The sequence below is a fragment of the Papio anubis genome, chromosome 9 (assembly GCF_008728515.1).
Source record: "Papio anubis isolate 15944 chromosome 9, Panubis1.0, whole genome shotgun sequence".
Classification (NCBI taxonomy): Eukaryota; Metazoa; Chordata; class Mammalia; order Primates; family Cercopithecidae; genus Papio; species Papio anubis.
This window is the reverse complement of record NC_044984.1, coordinates 142965-165400: the sequence shown is the minus strand read 5'-3', so window position 1 is coordinate 165400 and position 22436 is coordinate 142965. Positions and strand designations below refer to the sequence as shown.

The 22436-nt window shown below is 55.1% G+C and overlaps 1 protein-coding gene across 10 annotated transcripts in view; it reads right to left on the bottom strand.

Annotated features, from left to right (window-relative positions):
- Positions 1 to 22436, bottom strand: part of IQSEC3 (IQ motif and Sec7 domain ArfGEF 3) — a 112823-nt gene that overhangs the window by 17447 nt on the left and 72940 nt on the right. For all 10 annotated transcript variants that reach the window (XM_003905779.5, XM_031650191.1, XM_009217633.4 and 7 more), the window contains 4 exons: positions 19393 to 20492; positions 17460 to 17621; positions 1474 to 1596; positions 930 to 1096 (listed from right to left, as the gene is read on the bottom strand). In XM_003905779.5, the coding sequence (XP_003905828.2) occupies positions 930 to 1096; positions 1474 to 1596; positions 17460 to 17621; positions 19393 to 20492 (1552 nt within the window). The remainder of the gene's footprint in view (positions 1 to 929; positions 1097 to 1473; positions 1597 to 17459; positions 17622 to 19392; positions 20493 to 22436) is intronic.

The following is a 22436-nucleotide window of genomic DNA, read 5'->3' as shown; positions in this document are numbered from 1 at the left end:
TAGCCCTATTTAGATGAAGTTCAAGGACTGGCAAGACTCGTCAATGGTGATAAAAGGCAGAATAGTTGTTACTCTTGGGCAAAGGTATTGACTGGGATGGGACAGGAGAGAACATTCTGGGCAGGTGAAAATGATCCAGATCAGGATCCGGGTGTGATGGCATAAATGCACACGAACATACACATTCATCAAATTTCAGGCACACACACTCACAGTCTGGGCTTTATGCCAGTTAAAAAAAGGGATAGAAAAAAACAGAGAAGCATAAGCATGCGGTTTATCGATACAGAAGAAACAAATAGCTAAAAATGTCAAAATTGGTTGCCTCTGGAGAAGGTGAGTGGTGAGAGGGGCAGGGACTAAATTTTTTCTGTGATAAGCCTTGTAGGATTATTTGACTTTATTAAATTATGTGGATGTATAACTTTGATTCTTTTAAAGGCTAAAAAAAAAAAAATCAATTGAGCACACATCACAGTCTGCCAGTCCTGGTTTGCTCCCTGCCAGACAGCGCACTGTGTCGATGAGAGGACTTGCCAGCTGGTGCCATAAAGTTATCTGCAAGGCTGACTTGAATGGACCCAGGACCTGAAGGCCCTGTTCCTGGCTCCTTCCTCATAAGTTGTGGAGGGGAAGGGCTGGCGCCACTTGAGCCAGCAACTCTGGTGTCACGGGCCTAGAGGCCAACCACGTTCCATGGAGGGCAAGAGGCACTGCCCAAGGGTGCTTGCTGCTCTGCAGTGGCGGTGGCTCTTGGAAACGCCCCAGCCGCCTGGCACACGAGTAATGTTCCCAGCTTGCTATGGGTGACCAGGTCCAGAGAGCAGGTGACGATCTGTGATAGGGGCTCAGACTCACAGAATGCATGCTGCACAGACCGGGCCTGAGCCATGGTCTTGCCCCTCCTGCCCCAGTGCCCACCTCCTCACCTCGAAGGTTTCGGATGAAGTCCTCCAGCATCATCTTCCGGTCAGGCTTGATGTTGGGGCTATACATGTCGGTGTTGAGGAGGATGATGGCGAAGGCGAGGATGAAGATGGTGTCGGGGTTGTGGAACTGCTGCACCACTTCGGGATTGCACATGCAGTAGCGCTGGCTGTGGGTGGGTCAGATGCAGAGCGGACACTGAGCCCCCGCTCACCCTCCCCCAGGCCCAACAAAGGAGGGGGTATCCAGGGGATATCCCAACCCTCCAAAGGCTTTAGGTCCAGGGAGACCACCATCTGTCCCATACCCTGGTCTTCTTCCCCACACCCCCAAATGCCCCACCTTTCTAGCCTGGGGAGCTCAAGGGGTCGGTCCCTTTTCTTTCCTTCACTTCTTTCTCCCCACCCTATCCTGCCCACACCAGAAGGGGTGTCTCTGGCCCAATGTCCAACCCTCCTGATGACATCTCCTGTCTCCCAGGCTCACAGCGGCCCGGCTTCCCCAACCTGGGGTCTGTTGGGGAGTGGAGCTGGGAAGTGGCCTTACCTGAAGGCCTCGATGAGCCGCTCCACCTTCTGGGCCTCTCCTTGCACACGGATGTGTGCCTGGAACTTGCGCAGGGCCTCGTCCAGCTCCATGCTGGAGAAGTCCATCTCGTCCACCACGCAGCTGAGGGCAGGCAGGGAGGGTGTTAGGTCAGGCGGCCCCCTAAGCGCCCTCCAACACCCATTCCCGCTGGCCTCCGTTCCCAGCCAGGACGGGTGCAGGGCCCCTCAGGCTACTCGCCCCCGGGGTTCTCCCTTTAATGCCCCAAGAGGACCATCTCCTCCCATCTCCCACAGTAGCCCTTTCAGAGCCCAAACCCTGAGGCCAGGAGAGGCTTTGGTGGCCCAGGACACAGGGGTGGAGGGAGGCTGAACTCGGATCTTCCGACTCCAAATCCCAATTCCTTCCTTCTTAACCTCAGATTATCCCAAGCAAAGCTTTCAACATAAATAATACAGTAAACACATTTATTCTGTTCTTTCAGAGAACTGCTAGGAGCCTGTGTTTCTCCCAGGTTTAAATCTCACTTTCTCATTTGGGTCTTCAGGTGGCTGAGTCCTCCCTTGGGTCCCTTCTGCTGTAGGCTGAGCAGTAAGGAGCAGAGCCCCTCAAGCCCCTGGGGCTTTCTGCAGCCCAGCTCCTTCCAACTGCCCCAGCCCTCAGGGGAGACTGTGGTGGGAGGCATGGCCTCTTAAGAGTAAATGACAAATGCACTTAACGTGAGGGGACAGCGTGACACGCAGGCCAGATTCTGGTCCTGGCCCTCCTGCGAACTTGGTGTGACTCTGGCTCGCCCACTCACTCCTGGGGCCTCCGTGTGCCCTTCTGAAAAGGGAGGAGGCTGGAGTCCCTGCTCTCCAAGGGCCTTGCTACCTCTGAAATGCTGCCTCCAACCCTGGGGGGTTTGCCTCTGAACATCCCGAGCTTCAGAGTGTGTGTGAGTGTGGGCGGTCATATGCCAGTTCTCCCAGCTAAGCAGGCGCCTTCCTCTGGTCTAGCCCGATCCAGGGCACTCTGCACTGCAGGGTCTGAGGCCGAACCCTCCCAGCCCCCTCACCCTGCCTCACCCTTCTTTGGGGTGCTCTGAGCCCAGGGCCATGTGCAGCGAGGCAGGAGTCCAGGCCTGGCAAACCAGGGGATCTAATGTCCCCTGGGCATTGCTTTCCCTTTGGGAGAAGCAGACCAAGCATATTAGATTAGGCTCTTGGAGCTGACGTTTGCCCACTCTACACCCACTCACCCCAGTCTCCTCCCACCGGCTATGGCACAGCCCCTGCACACTGCCTCGACACTGCCCACTGCTGGCAAGCAATCCCTCTCTGCTCCCATGGTCCTCTGGCCTGCCTGCCCAGCACATCAGGGCACAGAAAACGCCTGCTGAGTGGCCATGGGATGGTGACATGAGCTCTGAGCAGGACCCACTTCCTCCATGACCTCAGCTTCCGTTCTGTGCCCACTGCCCCGAAGACGTGGAGACCCCAACTCTGCGTCAGTTTTTAGGAGAAAACAAGGGGAGACGCAAGAGTGCTGGTGGTCAGGACGTGGTGGTCCGTGGACTCTGCCTCTCCCACAGTTTTCTGGGGAGAACAAGGAGGAAAGCGCATCACCGAAGGCTCTTAGAAAGGGAGGGGGTGCCAAGAGGGAGCTGGGAGTCTCTCCTCCTCTTTCCTTTCCCCTCCCTCCCACAGGCAGGGCCCATGGCCATCTTCAGGCTGTGAGTTGTCCTTGGCTTGGTCAAAGCCCGCTCCTCTCAGGCTTGCTGGCCGGGACGGTGGGCAGGTGAGGGTGGGGCTAGGGGTGGAGGCCAGCATCTTGCCCAAGGGTGAGAATCAGCAGCACCAGGATCAGGGCATTTGAGGTTGAGGTGCCTGCTGGGGAACAGGGGCCTCCAGGGCCAGCCAGGTGAGAGGCTACTCTGATTTCCCAGTGACCCTCCTCACCTCCACCCTGTACCCTCTGCAGCCGTATGTGAGCACCAAAGGCTCTATGCGGCCACATCCGTGTGTTCCCATAGCCCAGCCCATCAGGAGTCAGCAACTGGGCACAACGGAGCCACACAGTGACACTGTCCAGGGCTGGTGACCAAGAGGCTGTGGTCCGATGGGTACAGAGACAGAGCCTGGAGGAGGTGAACCAGTGTGGTCACGCATCAAGGGAGTCAGAGTGTTTGGGCCAGAGAGATGGAGTGGGGCAGTGAAGGTCAAGGAAAGTCTAATTAGACAGACAGACAGAGAAAGGAGAGAGAGGGACAGGCAAGGAGGAAAAGGCAGGAGAGAGATCTCAGAAAGGGAGCAAGACCGGAGAGTGAGACGAAGAACAAGTGAAAAACAGACAGAGGGAGGAAGGGGGAAAGACAGAGAGACACGAGGAGAGAAAGGGACAGGAGGGGAAGAGGAAAAGACAGAAAAAGACTGGTAGAGATGAAGATGTGAAGTGCGCCACGGACTGGTGGGGGCGGCATGGAGCGACCACATCCCGCCCTCTCAGCCCAGGGTGCTGACTCTTTTGAGGCCAAGGAAGAGGCCCTTGGTCTCTCTGAGTGGCATCCTGCTGCTCCCCAGGACTTGCCTCCATCTGTCATGTACCCCGCCCCTTCCCTGTTTCTGAACCCTGAGGTCCTGGCACCCAACCTCCCACATCCACGTTCCTCCAAGAGCCTCTCTCTGAGTGCCTTCTGCCCCAGAGCTGTGGACCCGGTCTCACCCTGCAACGGCGGGGGTGCCGGGAGGCCCAGGGCACCGTGGGGGCAGGCTTCCGTAGGAGGCGGTGGGAGCAGCTGGTGAGGGTGGGATCTGCCCAGCCAAGCGCGATGGCCTAGTTTCCAGCCCTTCACTCAGGTGACAAGCAGCTGCTCACTCGCTCAGGGCTGCTGCTAAAAGCCCCGGTAGTGAGCCCAGAGCCTGAGAGCCAAAGACTGGGATGGGAGAAGCAGCCAGGTTGAAAGGTTGGCCCACATAATGAGAGTTGAATACACCCCTCGTGGGCCTCAAAGCAGGGACGGTTGCAGGGGTGGGCACGTGGGCTGTGGAGCCGGAGGGGCCTCCCATCCAACATCTTCCAGTGTGTGTTCTCAGGACCCCACAGCAGAGTCATAAGAGTTAAAATGCAGCTCGCTGGACCCCACCCCAGACCCAGCAAATTAGGATATTTGGGGGCAAGGCCTGGGAATCAGCATTCTCTCCAAGATCTCCAGGTTGTTCCTAAATTGTGACACCAAAGGCTGAGTGAGTGCAAGGGTAGGCCTCGTTGCGGCTTTTAAAGTGTGAATCCAGCAACTGACAGGCCACCGGGCAGCAGCCCTCAGGGGCATGTGTCCCCACCTGGATATCGGGGCTGCTTTTGCAGTGCAGGTGGTGAGGGAGGGGGATGGAGGCATGAACAGATTTAGCGCTTCCCCTGGCTGTGCACTGGCCATCCTGCCTTCCTCCCCTCCCTGCATTTACCACCACAGGGTGTCCGTGTTTCATGAACAGGTGCTATTCTGGGTTTCCCAGACCCTGGGGGAAAAAATGACATTTTCTGGCTGTGAAAGCCCCCGCTGGAAGGGAGGAAGCTCTGCTGAGTGGTGGGACACTCTACCCTCCTGCCTGAGGAGGCCACTTCCTCACTGGAGAGTTGGGGGTTGGACCAGGTGGCCGCTCAGGACAGGGACCCAGAGGCACCGGCCATCTCTGAAGCAGATGCTCCCAATGGCAGGGGGCAGACGACCACAGCAGCACTCCGGCTGGCTGGTGGCTTTGTCCCCGCCGTCCTCCGGGGAATCACTGGTCACTGTTTGCCTTTCTGATAAGGCCTGTGTCATTCTGGGGAAGGTGGCTGGGGGTGGGACTGTGTTGTCTGCCATAAGCCCTGCTCATTCCAGAGTCCCCAGAAGCACCCATCAGCCTTGGCCCTCTCCAGCATGAGCCTCCTCTTCACTCCCTGAGCATAAGCTTCTGCCCGCACCGTGCCCTCTTTTTCTCCCTCCCCTTCTCTCACTCTCTGCCCTGTTGCTTCTCTTCTTTTGCAGCGTCTACCAGCACTCCTAATCCCCACTTTCCAGCCTTCTGTGCTGCCCTGGAATCCTCATGGAGAGCTGAGTGTGGGCAGTTTACCAAATCCATCCTGCAGCCTCCACCCAGGGCGGCCCGGAGTCTTCTCTCCTCATCGGTCGTCTTTAAGGTAAAGAGCACCTCACATTCCCGGATGGTCTTTTCTGGTGTATCATCTCCCCATTTTACAGAAGACAAAACTAAGGCCGCGTAGGGCTTGCCCCATGCTCCCACAGCTGGGAAGAGCGGGCTGTCAGCTTCCTAGTCTTGTGAGGCCTCTCCCTGCCCCACTGGGCTCCCTTCTCTTCACTCCTGTGTGTGCACGGCGTGGCAGGGAGGTCCCTTACTCCAGTGCGGGGAGCTCCCTCCGAGCTCTCTGTACTGAATATGGCTCTAAGTGCTTCACTACGTGTACAATGACTTCGTCTTCTCAAGCTTGGGCAATATGAACCATTATTCCATTTTTTAAAATTACATATGAGACTGAAGTACACGAGAGAGCCAGCCCTGCAGGGGGACTGCACACATCTCATTCCTTGCTGACATCTCCTGGGGCAGGTGGCCCCCTGTGCCCTCCTCTCCCCCACCTCTCCCTGGCTCTCTGCTGCTCAGTGGCTGGCACTAATGTATGTCTTCCTAGGGGCTGTGATCTTACCCAAATGGCTTGGTGGGGACCTGTGAGAGGCCAAGGGGAAACATGTGGACACAGTTAACCAGGCGTGCCTATTGGCTCTGTGGTCACCCTGCAGGTTCAGAGCTGGCCTGGGCACAGCAGGGGCCCATATCCCTGACCTTCTGCCTTCCCCTTTTTGGTGCCTTTTGCGCCCTATGGCAGTGGCTGGCTGACTCTTTCAGCAACACACACTGAAATGGCTCCTGTGTGCAAGGTTGTGCTAAGGAGCTGGTGTAAGTGGCAAGCAACACAGTGTCTGTCTTGGTGGGAGAGACAGGCATTAAACACAGAATCAAAAATTTTTTTTTTTTTTGAGACGGAGTTCAGCTTCTGTCGCCCCAGGCTGGAGTGCAGTGGTGGGATCTCGGCTCACTGTGCTCCTCGGCCCCTGGTTCACGCCATTTCTCCTGCTCTCAGCTCCCAGACTACAGGCGCCACCACTCGCTAATTTTTGTATTTTTAATAGAGACGGGGTTTCACCGTGGTCTCAATCTCCTGACCTTGTGATCCGGCCACCAGCCTCCCAAAGTGCTGGGACACAGGCGGAGCCCACCGCGCAAAAATAATTCTTTACTTATAGTCATGACAAGTTCTACGTAGGGAAACGACAGCGTTCCAGGAGAGGACAAAGGAGATACATTTCATATTGTATGTCTGGAAAGGCCTCTTTGGGGACACGGCATTTAGGCTGAGACCTGAAAGATGAGTAGGAGGCGGCCAAAGGAAGGAGAGAGGGGAGAGCTTTCAAGTGGGCTAAGGGAGGAAGCACACGCAAGGCTCATGGCAGGGAGGAGCTTTCAAGGACCTAGGCAGGGTCCACAAGGTTGCAATGCAGACAGTAATAGGGAGGATGGTGACTGTGGGGCTAGGCAGGCAGGCAGGGGCTCAGTCCGTCAGCTTTGTGGGTCATGAGAAGGATTTGGGGGTTTATCCTGAATGCACTGGGACACAATAGAGGGTGTGATCAGAGGAGTGACAGGGTCCTGTTTGTTCTAAGATTTCTCTGGCTCTTGGGGAGAAAATGAATGGCAGCGGGGCAGGAAACAAGACAGAAGCAGGGGCCCAGGCAGGATGCTACTGCAGAGGTCCAAGCTGGAGAAAATGGGGCTGGGGCTAAGGCAGGAGCAGGGGAAACAAACTGGATGGACGATCTCACTGCATCTTAGAGGAAGGACGGATGGGACTCGAGATGCAGGGAATGTGGGAAGTGAGGAAAGGGAGGCATCACTGGTGCATCCTGGAGCTCTGGCTGGAGCACCCAGGGCCTGGAGGTTCCGTTCTCCAGTGTGAGTGTATCTCGGTGCAGACGTGTGCGGGAGGAGAGACGGGGTCTCCAGCCTGGGGCACATGAAGTTTGAGGTGTTCTTTCAGATGAGCCACCATGCCTCCCCTCCACTGAATCACGCTCAGGAGCTTGTCTTTTTCGTCTTACAAATTAAAACCCTGCCTTGAGCCCTCATTGCTCTCTAGTCACTGCCTCTTTTCTCTCCTCTTTGCTGCCTCCACCCCCTCATCTCCATTCACTCTTCAACCTGCTCCACTCAAGCATCCAATCCCAGGATCCTATGAACACTTCCCTTGTCACGGCCACTGCTGGCTGCTATGTGGCCAAGTCCAACGGCCTCTCTCTGTCCTCATCCCAGCCTCCTGGCAGCATCGACATGGTTAATTGCTCCCTTCTGGAAACACCGTCTTCCTGGCTTCCATCACCGTCCCTCCCCAGGTGGACTCTTTCCTCCAGAGGTGCCTCTCATCCATTGCAGCTGCCCCTCCTCACTGACCTGAAACTGGGCCCCACCCCCCCCTCAACAACCACTGTCCCGGTGGCTGCCCCCATTCTAGTGGCTGCCTCCATTCCGGTGGCTCTAGATAGCTAACAGTTTAACTTGCTTGAGTAAATATTTGACAGTATCTAGTTTGATAGATTCTTCAGATGAAATGTCCCTGAATCCAGCATCTCCCTGCCCCTGAAACTGAAAATCTATACATGTTTATTTGGTAGATGGAGCACCAACACAGGGGGCCTGATGCACATGCATATTCTGAATTCTCATCAGCTTGGAGACCACTGGCTGTGCGCTGGACGCCTGGCTCCCTCCCACATTGGCCATGGCCTTGCTGCTTCCCCACGGCCCTGGGCTCTGCCAACTTCTCCCCTCCCCATGCCCACAGCTGCAGTTTAGGGCTTCATCCTTTCTCACCATGGCTGTTAACAGCAGTAGCCTCCTCACCAGTCTCCCTGCCTCCAAACCGTCTTCAGAGCCATCCTAGGCTGCTCATTGGTACCGTGGCTCATGCCCCTGCTCACATTTCTTCCAGGGCTTCCCACATCCCTAGTGTGAAACCCAAGCTCCTTAGCAAAGCAAAGGCGGCCCTGTCTGCTTCCAGCTTCTCTCGCCCCTTCCCCAGCGTGGTCCCTCCTGCAGCCTGGCTCTCATGCCTACATTTTTGGTGCATGCTGTTTTTCCTTCCTGCTGCCCAGCCCCACCCCTGCAGGTCTCTGTTTAGCTCTCATCCTCCCTAGGAGTCTTTCCTGACCTCTGTTATCCCCGTTTATCTGTTCACCATTGAGTTTATCTCCCTGTGTCATAACATTTGCCTGCCTGTCTTCCCCACGAGGCTACAGGCTCCTTCAAGACAGGGCAGTTCTTTCAATCTCTGCCTCCCTGGGGTATGGGCACCCAATCACTATTTTGTGGGATGAATGAATGAGTGAGTGAGAGATGACCAGGAATGACCTCGAGCATGCTGGCAGCTGGAGAAGGAGCCTCAGTGGCCTGTGCCTTTGGAAGTTCTACCCAACAGCCCAGGATTACTCAGCCTGCTTTGCTGCCAAGATTATCCGGAGCTGACACCGAGACCTGTGATGGACTTGCGAATGGCCCCGAGGATTCCAGACCCCAGACAGTGAGGCAGTGTGGCGGGCACAGACCCCGTCTTCTTCCCCCTGCACATGCAAGTAAGTGATGAGAACTAGAGCAACTGGCACTGATTAGACTGCTTCCAGCCAAGCATGACTGGACCTGTCTCAGGAGGTGCCGCTAACTGGCGTGTGGATCACGAGTGGTACCGGTTTTGCTCAGGCTTTCCCCTCCTTCCTGTGAGCTTCTGCAGAGTCTGCAGCAAATACCTCACAAGGGTTGGGGAAAAAGGATGGATGTTCCCTGCATCTGTAGAAACAGGTACAATCTTGCATAAAATTGCTTGTTAACATCGATCTGTGCGTGGAATCAGTTTGTGTTGTGGGAAAATGAAGCGTCCTACACGCCTGTGATCAAAATGAATTTCATCATCTCCACCTTCTTTTTTTTTTAGTGATAGCAAGACAGTGTCTGGCAGACAAAGGAACTGGTGGGGAGCTGAAAATAGGTAATGGTAGCAGCAGGGGTTTTTAACTGGCTGGAAGAGACGGCAAAGATCTGGCCTGAGAGGAAGTGTGTGAGCTTGTGCTCCTGGCTGAGACCAAGCCCAGGTTTCAGGATTAGGAAGGAAAACTAAACCAGCTATTGCCACGGAATGTAGAAACCCTGGCTTTATTTGGCAGTTCTTGGCTTCCACAATCCAGTGAAAAAGGCCCCTCGTCCACAGAGTTATTTTGTTCGTCAGAACTCATAACATGCTCAACAAAGACCAAGGCGTTTTGGAAAAGTGCAACGTGGCTAAGAAAATAGAAGAGGAGGAAACGGATGCAGGACCTGCCAGTGTTCCTGGTGATGTCATGGGGACGAAGAAACTCTCTTTTGAGGGGGCTGGGCAGGACTGGCTGCCACTCACACCTTGAGACTCAGGAACCAAAAGAACGAAGTTCAAACTACCCTTACAGTTTAGAATCCCTGAGCTGATTTTTCTCTTGCTGGACTCGGCAGCGTCGTTTGCTGGTGGATCTCAAACTGAGGCATGCATTGGAATTGCCTGGTGGGTTTATTAGTGCACGGAGTGCTGGGCCCCAAGCCCCAGAGTCTGATTCAGTGGGCCTGGAGTGGGAACTGAGAGTTTGCATTGCTAACAAGCTTCCAAGTGAAGCTGATGCTGCTGGCCCAGGGACCACCCTTTTAGAAGCACTGCTCTATGCCAATAGCAGTGGGTGGAATAAGAAAAGGCCACGGAGCTGTTACTTCAAGTCACGTAGCCTCCTGGTGGCTCATCTCCTCACCTCGAGAATGGAGACGACACTGAGAATATCTACCAGGCAGGGTTGTTACATGTGTTAAAAGAGGCAGTGGGTGTGAAGTTCCTGGTATACAACAGGGCTTAACTGCACGTGCATTTTCATTAGGTGTGGGCTGACCCGGCTATCAGTGGACAGGACCCCTCCCTGCCCCACCAACTAATTCTGCCTGGAATTATATCATCAGACATCCATCGGCCCTTTAAGATATTCATACACCAGAGAGAGGAAGCTAAATCTGGCTCAGACCTCTTGAGACTTGCAAATCAGCTTCTCAGCTCTGCTTTCTTCCCAAATCGAGAGGATCAGGGCATAGCAAATAAGGGGCAGAGCGAATAATGCCAAGGCAAGAGGTGGGATAGTACCTGATTTTGTTCAGTTTCTCTGCTGCTGGCCAGGAGACTAGTCATGTCTTTCCCCCAGGGCCTCCGTTTCTGCCAGGGTAAACTGAGAGGGCTGGACCACTGACTGTCTAAGGGGTCTTCAGTGTCATGATTCACAACGGGGGACTGACAAGGACTGTAAAAGCAACCGAACCACATGGGTCTCGGAATGACGCACAGAGGCTGGACGGTGCAGGGTTAAGGCCTCAGGTGACGGAGCCGTTGTGCCCGGCTTCACACCGCAGCCACTGATTAGCTCTGTGACTGTGGGCAAGCTCCCTAACCTCTCCATTCCTCAGTGCCTCTGTTTGGTACGGATTAGCCGCACTTCCCTCCCAGCGTCGCTGTGAAGATGGAACAAGGTTTTGCATGTAAGGCTCTCAGAACAGCACCTGTGGCACACAGCACATGTGAGCCGCATTATATTTCATGGCCTGCTTGGTCACAAACGGCCCTGCTGGAGATACGACAGCCCTGCCCTGGAGACACTGACACCCCGGAAGCCCTCCTAGAAGGCCCACGTCGGAGCGGCCTGTTGCAGTCACAGCTGACACACAGAGGAGACTAAGTCCTCCAGAGCAAAGGCCTGAGCAGTCAGGGAAGGACTGGGTGGCAGGTAGGTCCATTTCTATATAAAAGTCCAATTTAAATGCCAAAGTGACCAGGCCAAAGGGAGTCTCAATCCTGGACTGAAGGTCCCAAGATCTCCAGCTACAGAAGTAAGTAGGTCTTAAACTCTCACAACTGTTGACTGTTCAAGAGAATCCCTTGTCTATCTGTGGTGGGGAGTGGGGCAGGAAAGAGTGGAGAGGTGAAGGGTCAAGGCCATAACCCCAAAGACACCACTTTTGAAGATGTTCTCTTTCCATCCTTCTGGTGCTAGCAGTGTACCATTTTTAAAGCAGTGGAAATGACCCTGAATCTTCTATTCCTACCTGCCTGCACTGGGTCTCGGTCTCTCTCTCTCTCTCTCTCTCTCTCTCTCCCCTTCCTCCCTCCCTCCCTTCCTTCCTTCCTTCCTCCCTCCCTCCTCTCTCCTCTTCTTCTCTCTCTTTCTCTCTCTCTCTCTCTTCCTCCCTCCCTTCCTTCCTTCCTCCCTCCCTCCTCTCTCCTCTTCTTCTCTCTCTCTCTCCTTCCTCCTCCTCCCTCCTTCCCTCCTCCTCCCTTCTTCTCTCTCCTTCCTTCCTCCCTCCTTCCTCCCTCTCTTCTTCCTCTTTCTCTCTCCTCCTCCCTCCTTCCTCCTTCCTCCCTCCTTCCTTCCTTCTTCCTCCCTCTCCTCTTTCTCTCTCCTTCCTCCCTCCCTCCCTCCTCTCTCCTCTTCTTCTTCTCTCTCCTTCCTCCCTCCCTTCCTTCCTTCCTCCCTCCCTCCTCTCTCTTCTTCTTCTCTCTCTCTCCTTCCCTTCCTCCCTCCCTCCCTCCCTTCATTCCTTCATTTATTCTTCCTTCCATTACATTTCCTTTCCATCCCTCCTCCTCCTCCTCCACTCCTCTCCTCTTCTTCTTCATCTCTCCTTTTGGGACAGGCTCCTCTGTTGACTTCAGCCTAGGTGCAGTGGCTGATCCTGACTCACTGCAGCTTCCATCTCCTGAATCAAACAGTTCCCTGCCTTGGCCTCCCGAGTAGCTGGGACCACAGGTGCCCGCCACCACACCTGGCTATTAAAAAAAAATTTTTTTTGTAGAGATGAGGTCTCTTTTGCCCAGGCTGGAGTGCGGTGGTGCCCTGACAGCTCACAGTAGCCCTAACCTCCTAGATTCAAGTGATTCTGATGCCTTGACCTCCCAAAGTGCTGGGACCACAGGCGTGAGCCACAATGCTTGCCTGGGCCTCTTTTTCTCTCCTCCAGACACGTAAGGTCCGCCTGGGCCTGCTCTCCCCTTCCTCATAGGAATTCCTCAGGAACAAGGTGACTGAGATTACACACAGCAGTGTGGGCAGGATGTTCTCAAATGATTTCTTCCTAGCAATGAAAGGCCAGAGCCTTCCAGACTGTTGAATGTGACAGACAATCTGTTTTCATTTCTAAATGTCCTCTAAGAAGAACAAATCTGTTATACTCTGGCCAACATATTTCCATGGAAATAAAATAATGAAATCTGACCCAAACGTCAAACCCTGATATGTCTTGGAATTTAACAAAGGATGGAGCAGATGCAATGGAGGGAAGAACACGCAGGAAGCTTTCTTCCGGCAGCTCACCCCAGAAGCTGCCTTCCTGCATTTCATGGAGATGGTAGACACCAGTGCTCTCCATGTGCACGGGGTTCACACCAGAAAAATCATCCAGGCCAGAAAGAGGCTGCTCACAGCCGGCATGCAACATTCCCCATCCACTGGCCTTCAAACCTGCTGAAGCGGACATTTCAGAAAGGAAATAGAGCAGAGCCAAATTCCCCAGCCATGTGAAAACGGACAGGGAGAGGCTTCAGCCCTAGAGGACCCTAACCCTGGCTGCTGTCTGGCTCCTGCTGCTGGCCTGCCACCGCACGACTCTCAGCTTCTGGACCGGGCTTCCTCAGGCTGCAGGCTGCTCCCCAGACTGGGCTGACCCCTTCCCAGCAAAGCCCAGGAAGTTCCAGCAAGTTCTCGTTGTCTGCCTAGTAGACCTGAGTTTGAGTCACGTTTGAGGGTTCCTTGTGCGCGGGGAATGGGACGGCGGGGTGGGGGCGTTCTAATGTCTGTGCTTTCAAGTAGGAAAGATAATAATGAAATAGCTAACATTTAGCCTGTAGTCCCAGCTACTCAGGAGGCTGAGGTTTGAGGAGCACTTGGGCCCAGGAGTTCAAGCTGCAGTGAGCTTTGATCATGCCACTGCCCAGTAGCCCTGGTGACAAAGAGAGATCCTGTCTCTAATAAAAAAAAAAAAAAAAGAAAAGAAAGAGCTAACATTTACAGATAACTTACTAAGCGTCAGGCACTTCATGTACATTGAAAACATTTAATTCACGTGAGACAGGTACTCTTACCAGCATTTTACTAATGAGGAAACTGAGGCTGATTTCTCCTTTAACAACAAACAGGCTGGGTGTAGTGGCTCATGCCTGTAATCCCAGCATTTTGGGAGACTGAGATGGGAGCACTGTGTGAGGCTGGGAGTTTGAGACCAGCCTGGGCAACATAGTGAGACCCCCATCGCTACAAAAATATTAAAAAATTAGCCAGGTGTGGTGGCACATGCCAGTGGTGCCAGCTATTCAGGAGGCCGTGGTGCGAGGTTCTCTTGAGCCTAGGAGTTTAAGGCTGCAGTGAACCATGATTGCACCACCGCACTCCAGCCTGGGCAACAGGGTAAGACTCCGTCTCAAAAAAACCAAAAGCAAAACCTTCGCAGGTAAACACTGGAGTGGGTGTGGCTCTTTGAGCTCGGAATGCCTTCTATTATTATCATCTGATAAGGCCTGGTAAGAATACATTCCTTCTTGGAATGTGTCTTCTGTGGAAATGAGACACAAAAGGATGGAGATGTCAGCTTCCAAGAGCGCTGAGGGCCGAATTCTGAAAGCAAATGTCACAGCATTCATGATGCTCAGACAGACCAGCAGCCGAGGTGGCAGCTGCTCCCTCCCTCCTCTTCCTTTCCCCGCAGGCCTGAGAGTTGGGAAGCGCACCCTTCCCCTGAGAGGCTTTCTCAGCGGCTGCGGCCTGGGAGAGTGCTGTGGTTTGGGCTGTTTTAGTCTCCAAGGGGATGGGTGATTTATGTCCTTTTATTCAGCAAACAGCTTTGTACAGAACGAATGCCACTTGCTAAATGTCACCAGGCGGGGATAGGGGAGCCGCACAGAATCCCAATGAAGCCTTCCAGGCCTGGGCAAAATGGCACCTGGTGACTTGGTTAGTGTGTGCGTTTTCTCTGGCGGGAGTAAGGAAGAGACAGTGATTCTGAAATCCAGACTGGCTGGCCAGAGTGGCAGGGAAATGCAGAGACTCCAGCGCCCACCTCCGCTGCCAGTGCCTGCCACTTCCTGCTTCTCCATCTTCTCCCTGCCCTTTGCAGGACAGAAGCGAGGCGGTCGGTGACCTATGGACTTTGGGGAAGGGCTCCTTTCTGTGGCACTGAGTCAGCATGCCAGGGCCTCTGGGCCCAGGCCTGCATGGCTACACAGTCAAGCATGAGGGATTGCGGCTTTCATCAGGGCACATCGGGGCTCAGCTCTGCACTCAACCTGGCCCAAGCCAGGGTTCTGGCTGGAGGCCCCTTGGTCTTCTCACTCTCTTTTCATGCTCCTCCTCCTCACCTCTCCCCATCCACACCTAGGTCTGTAAGTTCCCTGAGACTGTGAGCCATGCTTCTTCACAGACACACACACACACACACACACACACACACACACACACACACACACACGGGTGCCCAGTGTGGCCCCATTCTCAACACACAATAAATAAGTGCTTGATGTTTGTTGAATAATAAACGGCCAACTCATTGCCCCATGAGCCCTGGCACCCCAGCACTGCCCTGGGGCCTGCGGGCTGCTCTGGCAGGATGACAAAGCATGCCCCAGTGTTTAAGGCAGTGCTACCAAGGCACTAAGAGATGGGAAAGGTGGTAGAGTCTCAGGACTTGGAGAAACCTTTGCAATCACATTGCCCAACCCTCTCATTTTACAGATGAGGACACCGAGGCCCAGAGAGGTGACCTGTCAAAGCCACACAGCACAGAGGAGCAGAGCCTGGGTCCAGCTATTCCTCTGATCTCACCACCCTGCCTCTTCTCACTGGAAGAGTGTACCAAGGTGGGAGTCTGGCCCCTACCCATCCCGAGGCTGATCCCTGCCTAAGGGGGTTAGCCCAGCCCCCAGCCGGGCTCCTCTCCTCAGCACAGGCTGCAGCCACTGCTCCCGGCCTCCAGCCCACAGCCCATACACCCAGTCTTCCAGGGAGGACGGCAATTAGTTTTCACTGTGCCACTCAGCACCACCTTGGCTACAGGAAAACACTGCGTTCCGCGCACTCCAGATCAATGTGGGCCTCGCAGGTCAGAATTTAGGGTGCAGGCCACATGGAGACTGGGAAAGACAGAAGGAAACGGACAACAGTCAGGGCCTGTGGGTGAAGCAAAGTCACTCCTGCCCCCAGAGCAGAGACACACAGGAGGGGTTCCTGGGGCGACGGGGCCAGCACCTCACCCTGGCTTGGGGAGGAAGGGACTGGGACAACAGCGCATGAAAGCCAGAGAGCTGAGCCGACCAGGGGACACAGAAAAGGAAGGGTGTAGGTGTATCCTGGGTCCCAGTATCACCTCCGTGGGCCCCCACAGCAGTGCTGGGGAGGGGAAGGGAAGCCTGAGGGAGAAGAGAAAGGAGGTGAGAGGGAGACACTGCCTAGCATTGGCTCTCTCTCCTCTTTGAGGCCCGCAGAGGGTCTCCACCAGCAGCTCCAGGAGGGATGATAAATTGTCAAAAGCCACCAAGAGTCGGGGCAGGAGCTCAGTTCTGCCCAGCTGAGGGCTGTGCAGGGATTTCAAGGTCCCTGAGTGGATCCCAGCCCTCACTCACTGAACTCAGTCAGATCACCACCACATCAGTGGATTTAGAAACGTGACAGGGATTTCAGAGGGCAATGGGTCCAGCCCTTACAACCCAGCACCTCTCTGCAGGCAAGGAAACGCAGGCCCAGAGAACAGGGGCTTCTCCACGTGGGCACACGGCACCAAGGCAGCTCCATCAATAGAAGCTAAATCTCCGAACTCCCACTCCAGGGGTGCTGACCACTGGGTGGGTGACTCCCTCAGCGTCCAAACCCTCTCTGGCAGGCCCTTGCTGCTCCAGGGGCCAGTATGAAAGGGAGAGCTCCTCCCAGGGCCTCCGGGGGACACTTCTGCTGACCGTCCCCAAGGAGAAAGAGGAGATAAATGGGGGAGGGTCCCTGAAGAATGGTGACCTTCAAGAAGGAGGCCAACCTAGGGGACTAGTGGAAGCCAGAAAGAGCAGGGGGGCATGGCAGGGGCTGGAGCCGATGTCCCAGGGAAGGAGTAGCTGCAAGGCCCTGCCCCTCAGCCTCAGAGGAGCGCCAGCCCTGCCCTGCCATTCTGGACAAGGTGTGAGTGTGAAGAGACTCTTGCCTGTCCACACTATCAAGGCTGAGCGGGGGCAAAGGCAGCCCCCTTGGGGTCCCCACCCTGCGACTGGACTTTAAAACCATTTATTTTGGTTTTAAACGAACAGTTTTTCTTTGGTCATGATTTTGTCGGTTGATTTATCTTTATGGAATTGTAGTATTTTCTTGCTCTAAAACCCTCAGTCTAACCCCTTCTTCTTTCTGCCTCACATTTTTGCCTCCAGCGATATGAAAATGAACCTTGGAGAATGGGTGGGTCCCGGGGGAGGGGGGCCGAGGGGCTCTTCACCAGGCAGAGATGAACCCCGAGGGGCTCTTCACCAGGCAGAGATGAACCCCAGTGCTGACACGGGCCCCTTCCTTTTCCTGGTTTCTCCTGCCCTGGAGGGTGGCACACAGAAAGGGCTCTTTGTCTTTTTGGACCATTTCTGTATCCCTGGTGCCTCAAATGGAGCCGGGCCTGGAGCGAACTCCATCAATGACTCTGACGGCAGACAGGGCTCCGGCCCACTGGGGTGATGGGCTAAAGAGGGGATTCTGGTTCCTGTGGACAATCTGGAAGCTGGAAGCTGTTAGAACTGGAGCGAGGATTTCACCAGGGAGCTCACGGAGAGAGCCCGGGCAGGTGGGGTGTGGGAAGGAGTCGGGGGAGCCCGGAGCGTGGGGTACTCACTCCAGCACGTCGCGGTTGAACTGCTTCTTGCTGTTGCCCAGGAACTCGCCAATCATCTGGCGGCTGAGGCCCTTTCGCTGGAGGAGGAAATGGGCCACACCAATGGGGGTATCAGGGATGAAGCCGCGGGAGATCAGGAATTGGATGCCCTTGTCCGGGTTTCTGGAGGTGGGGAGAGTGGGGAGAAGCAGTAGAGAGTGAGCTGAAGCCATCCATGACTCTTTCCTCCCTGTCTTCCACCCATAGAAGTGCCCAGAGGTTCCTTGGAAATCCAGTTTCCCATTGGAAGCACCTCTCACCACAGCTTCCACCCACGGAATGTCCTCACGCAGAGGATGGTGTGTGACCAGGAGGAGGACAGGGGAGGTCTGCAAACAAAGTGAATTCCAGAGCAGGTGGAGGAGAAGGACCCTTCTCTGTCCCTGCCTCCTGGGTCTTACCCCAGGCCTGCCCTTCCCCCTACCCATATCCTGTTGTCAATATGCAGGTCCCCACCACAGATGCCCCAACCTGGAGAGAAGGTGGGAGAAACAGAGGTGGGACCTCTGCCACACCCCTCTTTCCTCTGCAAGCTTTGAAGCCATGCTCCTCCCTGAGCTGTTTCTCACAGGTCCAGGAGGAGGTAAGTGCAGAAACACAAGGTAAGCACTCAGAACCTTCCATAGCATTTCAACATTTCCGGGACAATCAGGCATGTGGCTGTTTTTCTAGCAACTCATTTTTATTGTATTTTACAAAAGTATTAGCCCACAATGTATTTTCAGAAGGGTGTGGGGGAACAAAACTGGTCCTTCACTATGGATAGTTTAAGAATTACTGCCTTGGGGGAGACGAGTATCTGTGTGAGTTTTCATGTGCGTGAAGAAGTGACACTGTGGAAGGGGGGTGGTTTAGCATCAGATCCTTCCCCTAGGTCTGTGCCTTCCCCTAGGTCTGCCGAGTACTAGCTCTTTCATCGTGGGCAACTCGCCTTACTGGTGTGAGCCGGCTTCCTTTTCTGTAAAACAGCACGGTAGCACCTCTGTGTAGATACTGCTGGGAGGATTATAGATGCTTTATGTAAGGTGAGCTATGAACAGTGGCTACTTCCTCTAGAATAGAGACCTCTTGAGGCCAGCGGATGTGTCCTACTCCCCTCTGTGGTCACAGTGCCTGGCACCCGATAAATAACAGCCAAATGAATGGATGAACATGCATTAGGGCCAGAGAGAGACGCTCTTGGCTTGGGGTTATGAAGGGGCGAGTGGAGGATGCAGGCGAGTGCCTCATGGACTTGACTTTCCATGGGAGGGGCAGGTGTGCTTCCTTTCCTCTGCTTGGGACTGGCTGTATACATTCCGTGCAGGACCAGTCCGGGTCTCATCGGGGTCTCTGAGCTATGGCAGTCGGTCATTTCTCCCCTGTTCTCTTTCTACTCTGCCTCTGCCTGCTTCACACTCTCTCTTCCTGGTAGCCCTCCCCTCTCCTGCTCTCTGCCGCATTCCTTACAAGGCGCCTCTCCTCCCTCCCCCACCCAGCCCCGCATTTCATCAACGCTGGGAGCTAATGCGTTTTCCCTGGCTTCATATTCCACCTCAATGATTGCTGCTTAATCCTCAAGCCGCCTGGACTGTTATTTACTTAATACTGTCTTTTCTTTTACATTCTCTTACTTTTCAAACCCTAGCTTCATCTTAAACTGTAACAGTTGTGAAAGCATGTGTTTGATGTGTTATTTTTTTCCTCTAATCTCTCTTAAAATAAACTCAGAATGATTAAAAATAAAATGCGTACTTCCTAAACATGACCCCAGGGATCAGGCAAGGCACAGATGCGCCCGGAGGGCCCTGGGATGACGTGGGCAGTCACCTGGTGCCCTGCTTGGTGGAGGCGAGGTGTCCCCCCTCCTTCCCTCCCTCCCAGCACCCCGGGCTGGGGGCCAGGGCTGACTTACATGTTGAACAGGTTGAGGCCGATGCGGTAGAGTCGCTTGCGCAGGGTGTCGGTGGAGAGCGTGGGCGACTTGCAGCTGGCGGGGTTCTCGCAGTGGTAGCGCGGCAGGCTCAGGATCATGGCCTGCAGGGCGTCCTTGGAGGCGGAGGCCGACACCTCCGAGCCTGACTTGGCGGACTTGGTGGACGTGCTGCTGCTGCTCAGCTGCTCCAAGTCGCCTGCCTCAGCCTCGGCCCCTTTCCCCACGTCTGCTGCCTCCTCCTCCTCCTCCTCCTCCTCCTCTGCTTTGGCTGCTGTGGCTTCATCCACCGCCCCCCCAGCCCCAGCCTCTGCGCATGAGTCCTCCGCGGACGCGTTCCCCCGGCCCACTGCGGGGGCTTCCGCGGCCTCCTGCCCGGGGGTCCCGCCCTGCTCGGCCTTGCCCGCCGCGGGCTCCGCTGTGGCCTGGGCCGTCTGAGCGCCCCGGCAGTTGGCTACGGACAGAGCCGTGGCGGAGGACACGGAGGACACGGAGATGTTCTGGCTGGCGATCTGCACCGTGACGTCCCGGAAAGCCATCATGAGGGTGCCGCTGTGGCCCGGGGGCAGCCCGGGGGTCTCCGCGGCCTCATCCCCCGGCCCGGGGCCTGCGCTCTCCGGCTCCCGCATCTCGCCCTCCAGGCCTGGGGGCCCCGCGGCCGCCTGCAGGGCCTGGTGGAGCTGGTAAGCGCCGGTCTCCTGCAGGGAGCACATGGTCTTGAGGCTCCAAGTGCTGAGCGCGTCGTCGATGGACTTGGCCAGGGACTGCACCTGCTCGGTGAAGGAGTCCTCCAGCTCGGTGAGGGTGCCCGCGAAGGTGGGCGGCAGGGAGGGCGCGCGCACCAGCGGCAGCCCCATGAGGCCGTAGCCCTCCATGAGCGCTTTCTCGGCCGCCAGGCTCTCGGCCGTGGGTGCCCGCACCTTGCGCAGGGAGATCCGCCGTGGCAGGCGGCTCTCCAGAAGCGAGTTGCGGATTTTCTCAAAGTTCTTGCTGAGCTGGTATTGGCGGAAGGCGGTTTGGATGGTGCAAGCGGCGCGCCGGGACACCAGGTGACCCCCGTACTTATGCTCTAGCATTTCAATCTGCAAGGACAAGGACAGAGAGGAGGAAGGACTCAGAGGGGAAAGGTGGTCAACCCCTCTGAGGAGTGGTGGAGTCACCCGGCCAAACTTGGGTGGGGCCCAGGAATGGGCAGTGGGGGGCTCCTGGGCAGCTCAAGTCTGAACCGCCTAGCATGTCACGGCCACACGGCAAGACTCCTAGAGGTGTAGGATGGAGGGGTCCGTTCTGGGGACTGGAAATGTCCCAAGGGCCAGGAGGGAGGTGCTGTGTATCGTGGACAGATTTTGATGCTGTGGCGAGTATTACAAAATGCTCATGGACGGGCACAGTAGCTCAGGCCTGCAGTCCTAGCATTTTGGGAGGCTAAGGAGAGAAGATTGAGATTAGGAGTTTGAGACCAGGCTGGGCAACACAGCTAGACCTTTTCTCTCTCTAAAACAAACAAACAAACAAACAAACAAAAAACCATAAAATTAACTGGGTGTCCTGGTGTGCGCCTGTGGTCTTCAGCTACTGGGAAGGCTGAGGTAGGAGGATTGCTTGAGCCCAAAGAGTTGGAGGTTACAGTGAGCTATGACTGTACCAAGTATTTATGGGTAAAATGCATGACACCTTGAATATGTGTTAAAACATTCTGTCAAAAAATGTGGAAGAGTTAGATTAGATGACACAATATTAACATTAATAAATATTAATAAAATGGTTACAGCTGGATGATAGCTGGGGGGAGTTCATAACACTGTTGTTTCTACTTTTGTGCACACTTTAAAAATAATAAACAACGAAAAACAGAAATGCTAAAAACACCTCACAGTTCCTCGTGTTTCCCCACTCCTCCCCAGCAGCCACGTCTCTGTTGGTTTTTTTCCCTGGGAACATGAGAAGGGTTGGGATCTGGGTTGGACCATCTGTGTGTTCCCAGGACATAGTCAGCTGCTCAGTAAATGTGGCTTTGCTAAAAAGTTGAGTGGGTGTCTCAAGAAGGGGGGTCCCTCCAGGCCACCATTGCCAAGAGTTCCCCAATTTGAGTCACCTCTGTTCTTATGGTGGGAGCTGTCCAACCAGGCAGAGCTGGGTGGGGCGGGCTCGGGGGCATGGCACCTCCCCTGGGCAGATCTGATCCCAGGAAAACTTCTGTCAGGGCGCCAGTGTGCCTCCCCCCGGCTCTGTCCTCCTGTCCACGGGCTTTCTCCTCTCAGGTTGCTACGCTCTCACTTTTCCTCCCTATTGAAACTTCTCAGGAAAGGACAGGGAAGGTATGACTGAGCCACGCCCCCAGAGGCTCTGCCTGTCAGTAAGGGACAAGGCCTGTGAGAAGGTGATGGGCTTAAATGGTGGCATCCTAGACTCTGATCAGCCGTCAGAGAAGTTTGGGAAGTGAGGGTGCTCCCGGTCCCTGAAATTATGTCCTATTCACAACCAGACATGCCAGGTACACACGGCGTCCTCCCCGAACGACGAATCGGGATGGGTGCGCTGAGATGAACGACTGAAGGCAAGAACAACGACGTCACTCCCGTGTTCTCCAGGGATCGTGGGTCGGGAGGGGTACAGATAGAAAGGCCACACTTCATCCCTCAGCACAATACTTCACCTGCTTCCTGCTCCACTGGAGCCCCCAAAGGCTGCAGCCAGAATGAATGCCTGCCTCCCACAGCCCAGCCATGCCCTCTGCTCCCTTCCTGCAGGGCGTGATGGGTGCCCCACTACCAGGCTAGCAGCGGTACCCTCTTAGCTCAAGAGACCTTGAGGATACAACCCCAATCCACAAAGACAATCCCAGGTAAAACGGGGCATCTTCAGCATCCTCAGGGCTTGTCTTCAGTGCTTCCAGCCTGGCCATTCAGTGCCTTCCCCATTCCCAAACCTGGGGACATCATTCCGTCTCCCCCGGCATCCAACTCTACCCTCGGAGACAGTTGGAACTCATGCAGATTCATGTGTAAATGGCGACTAAGGCTTCC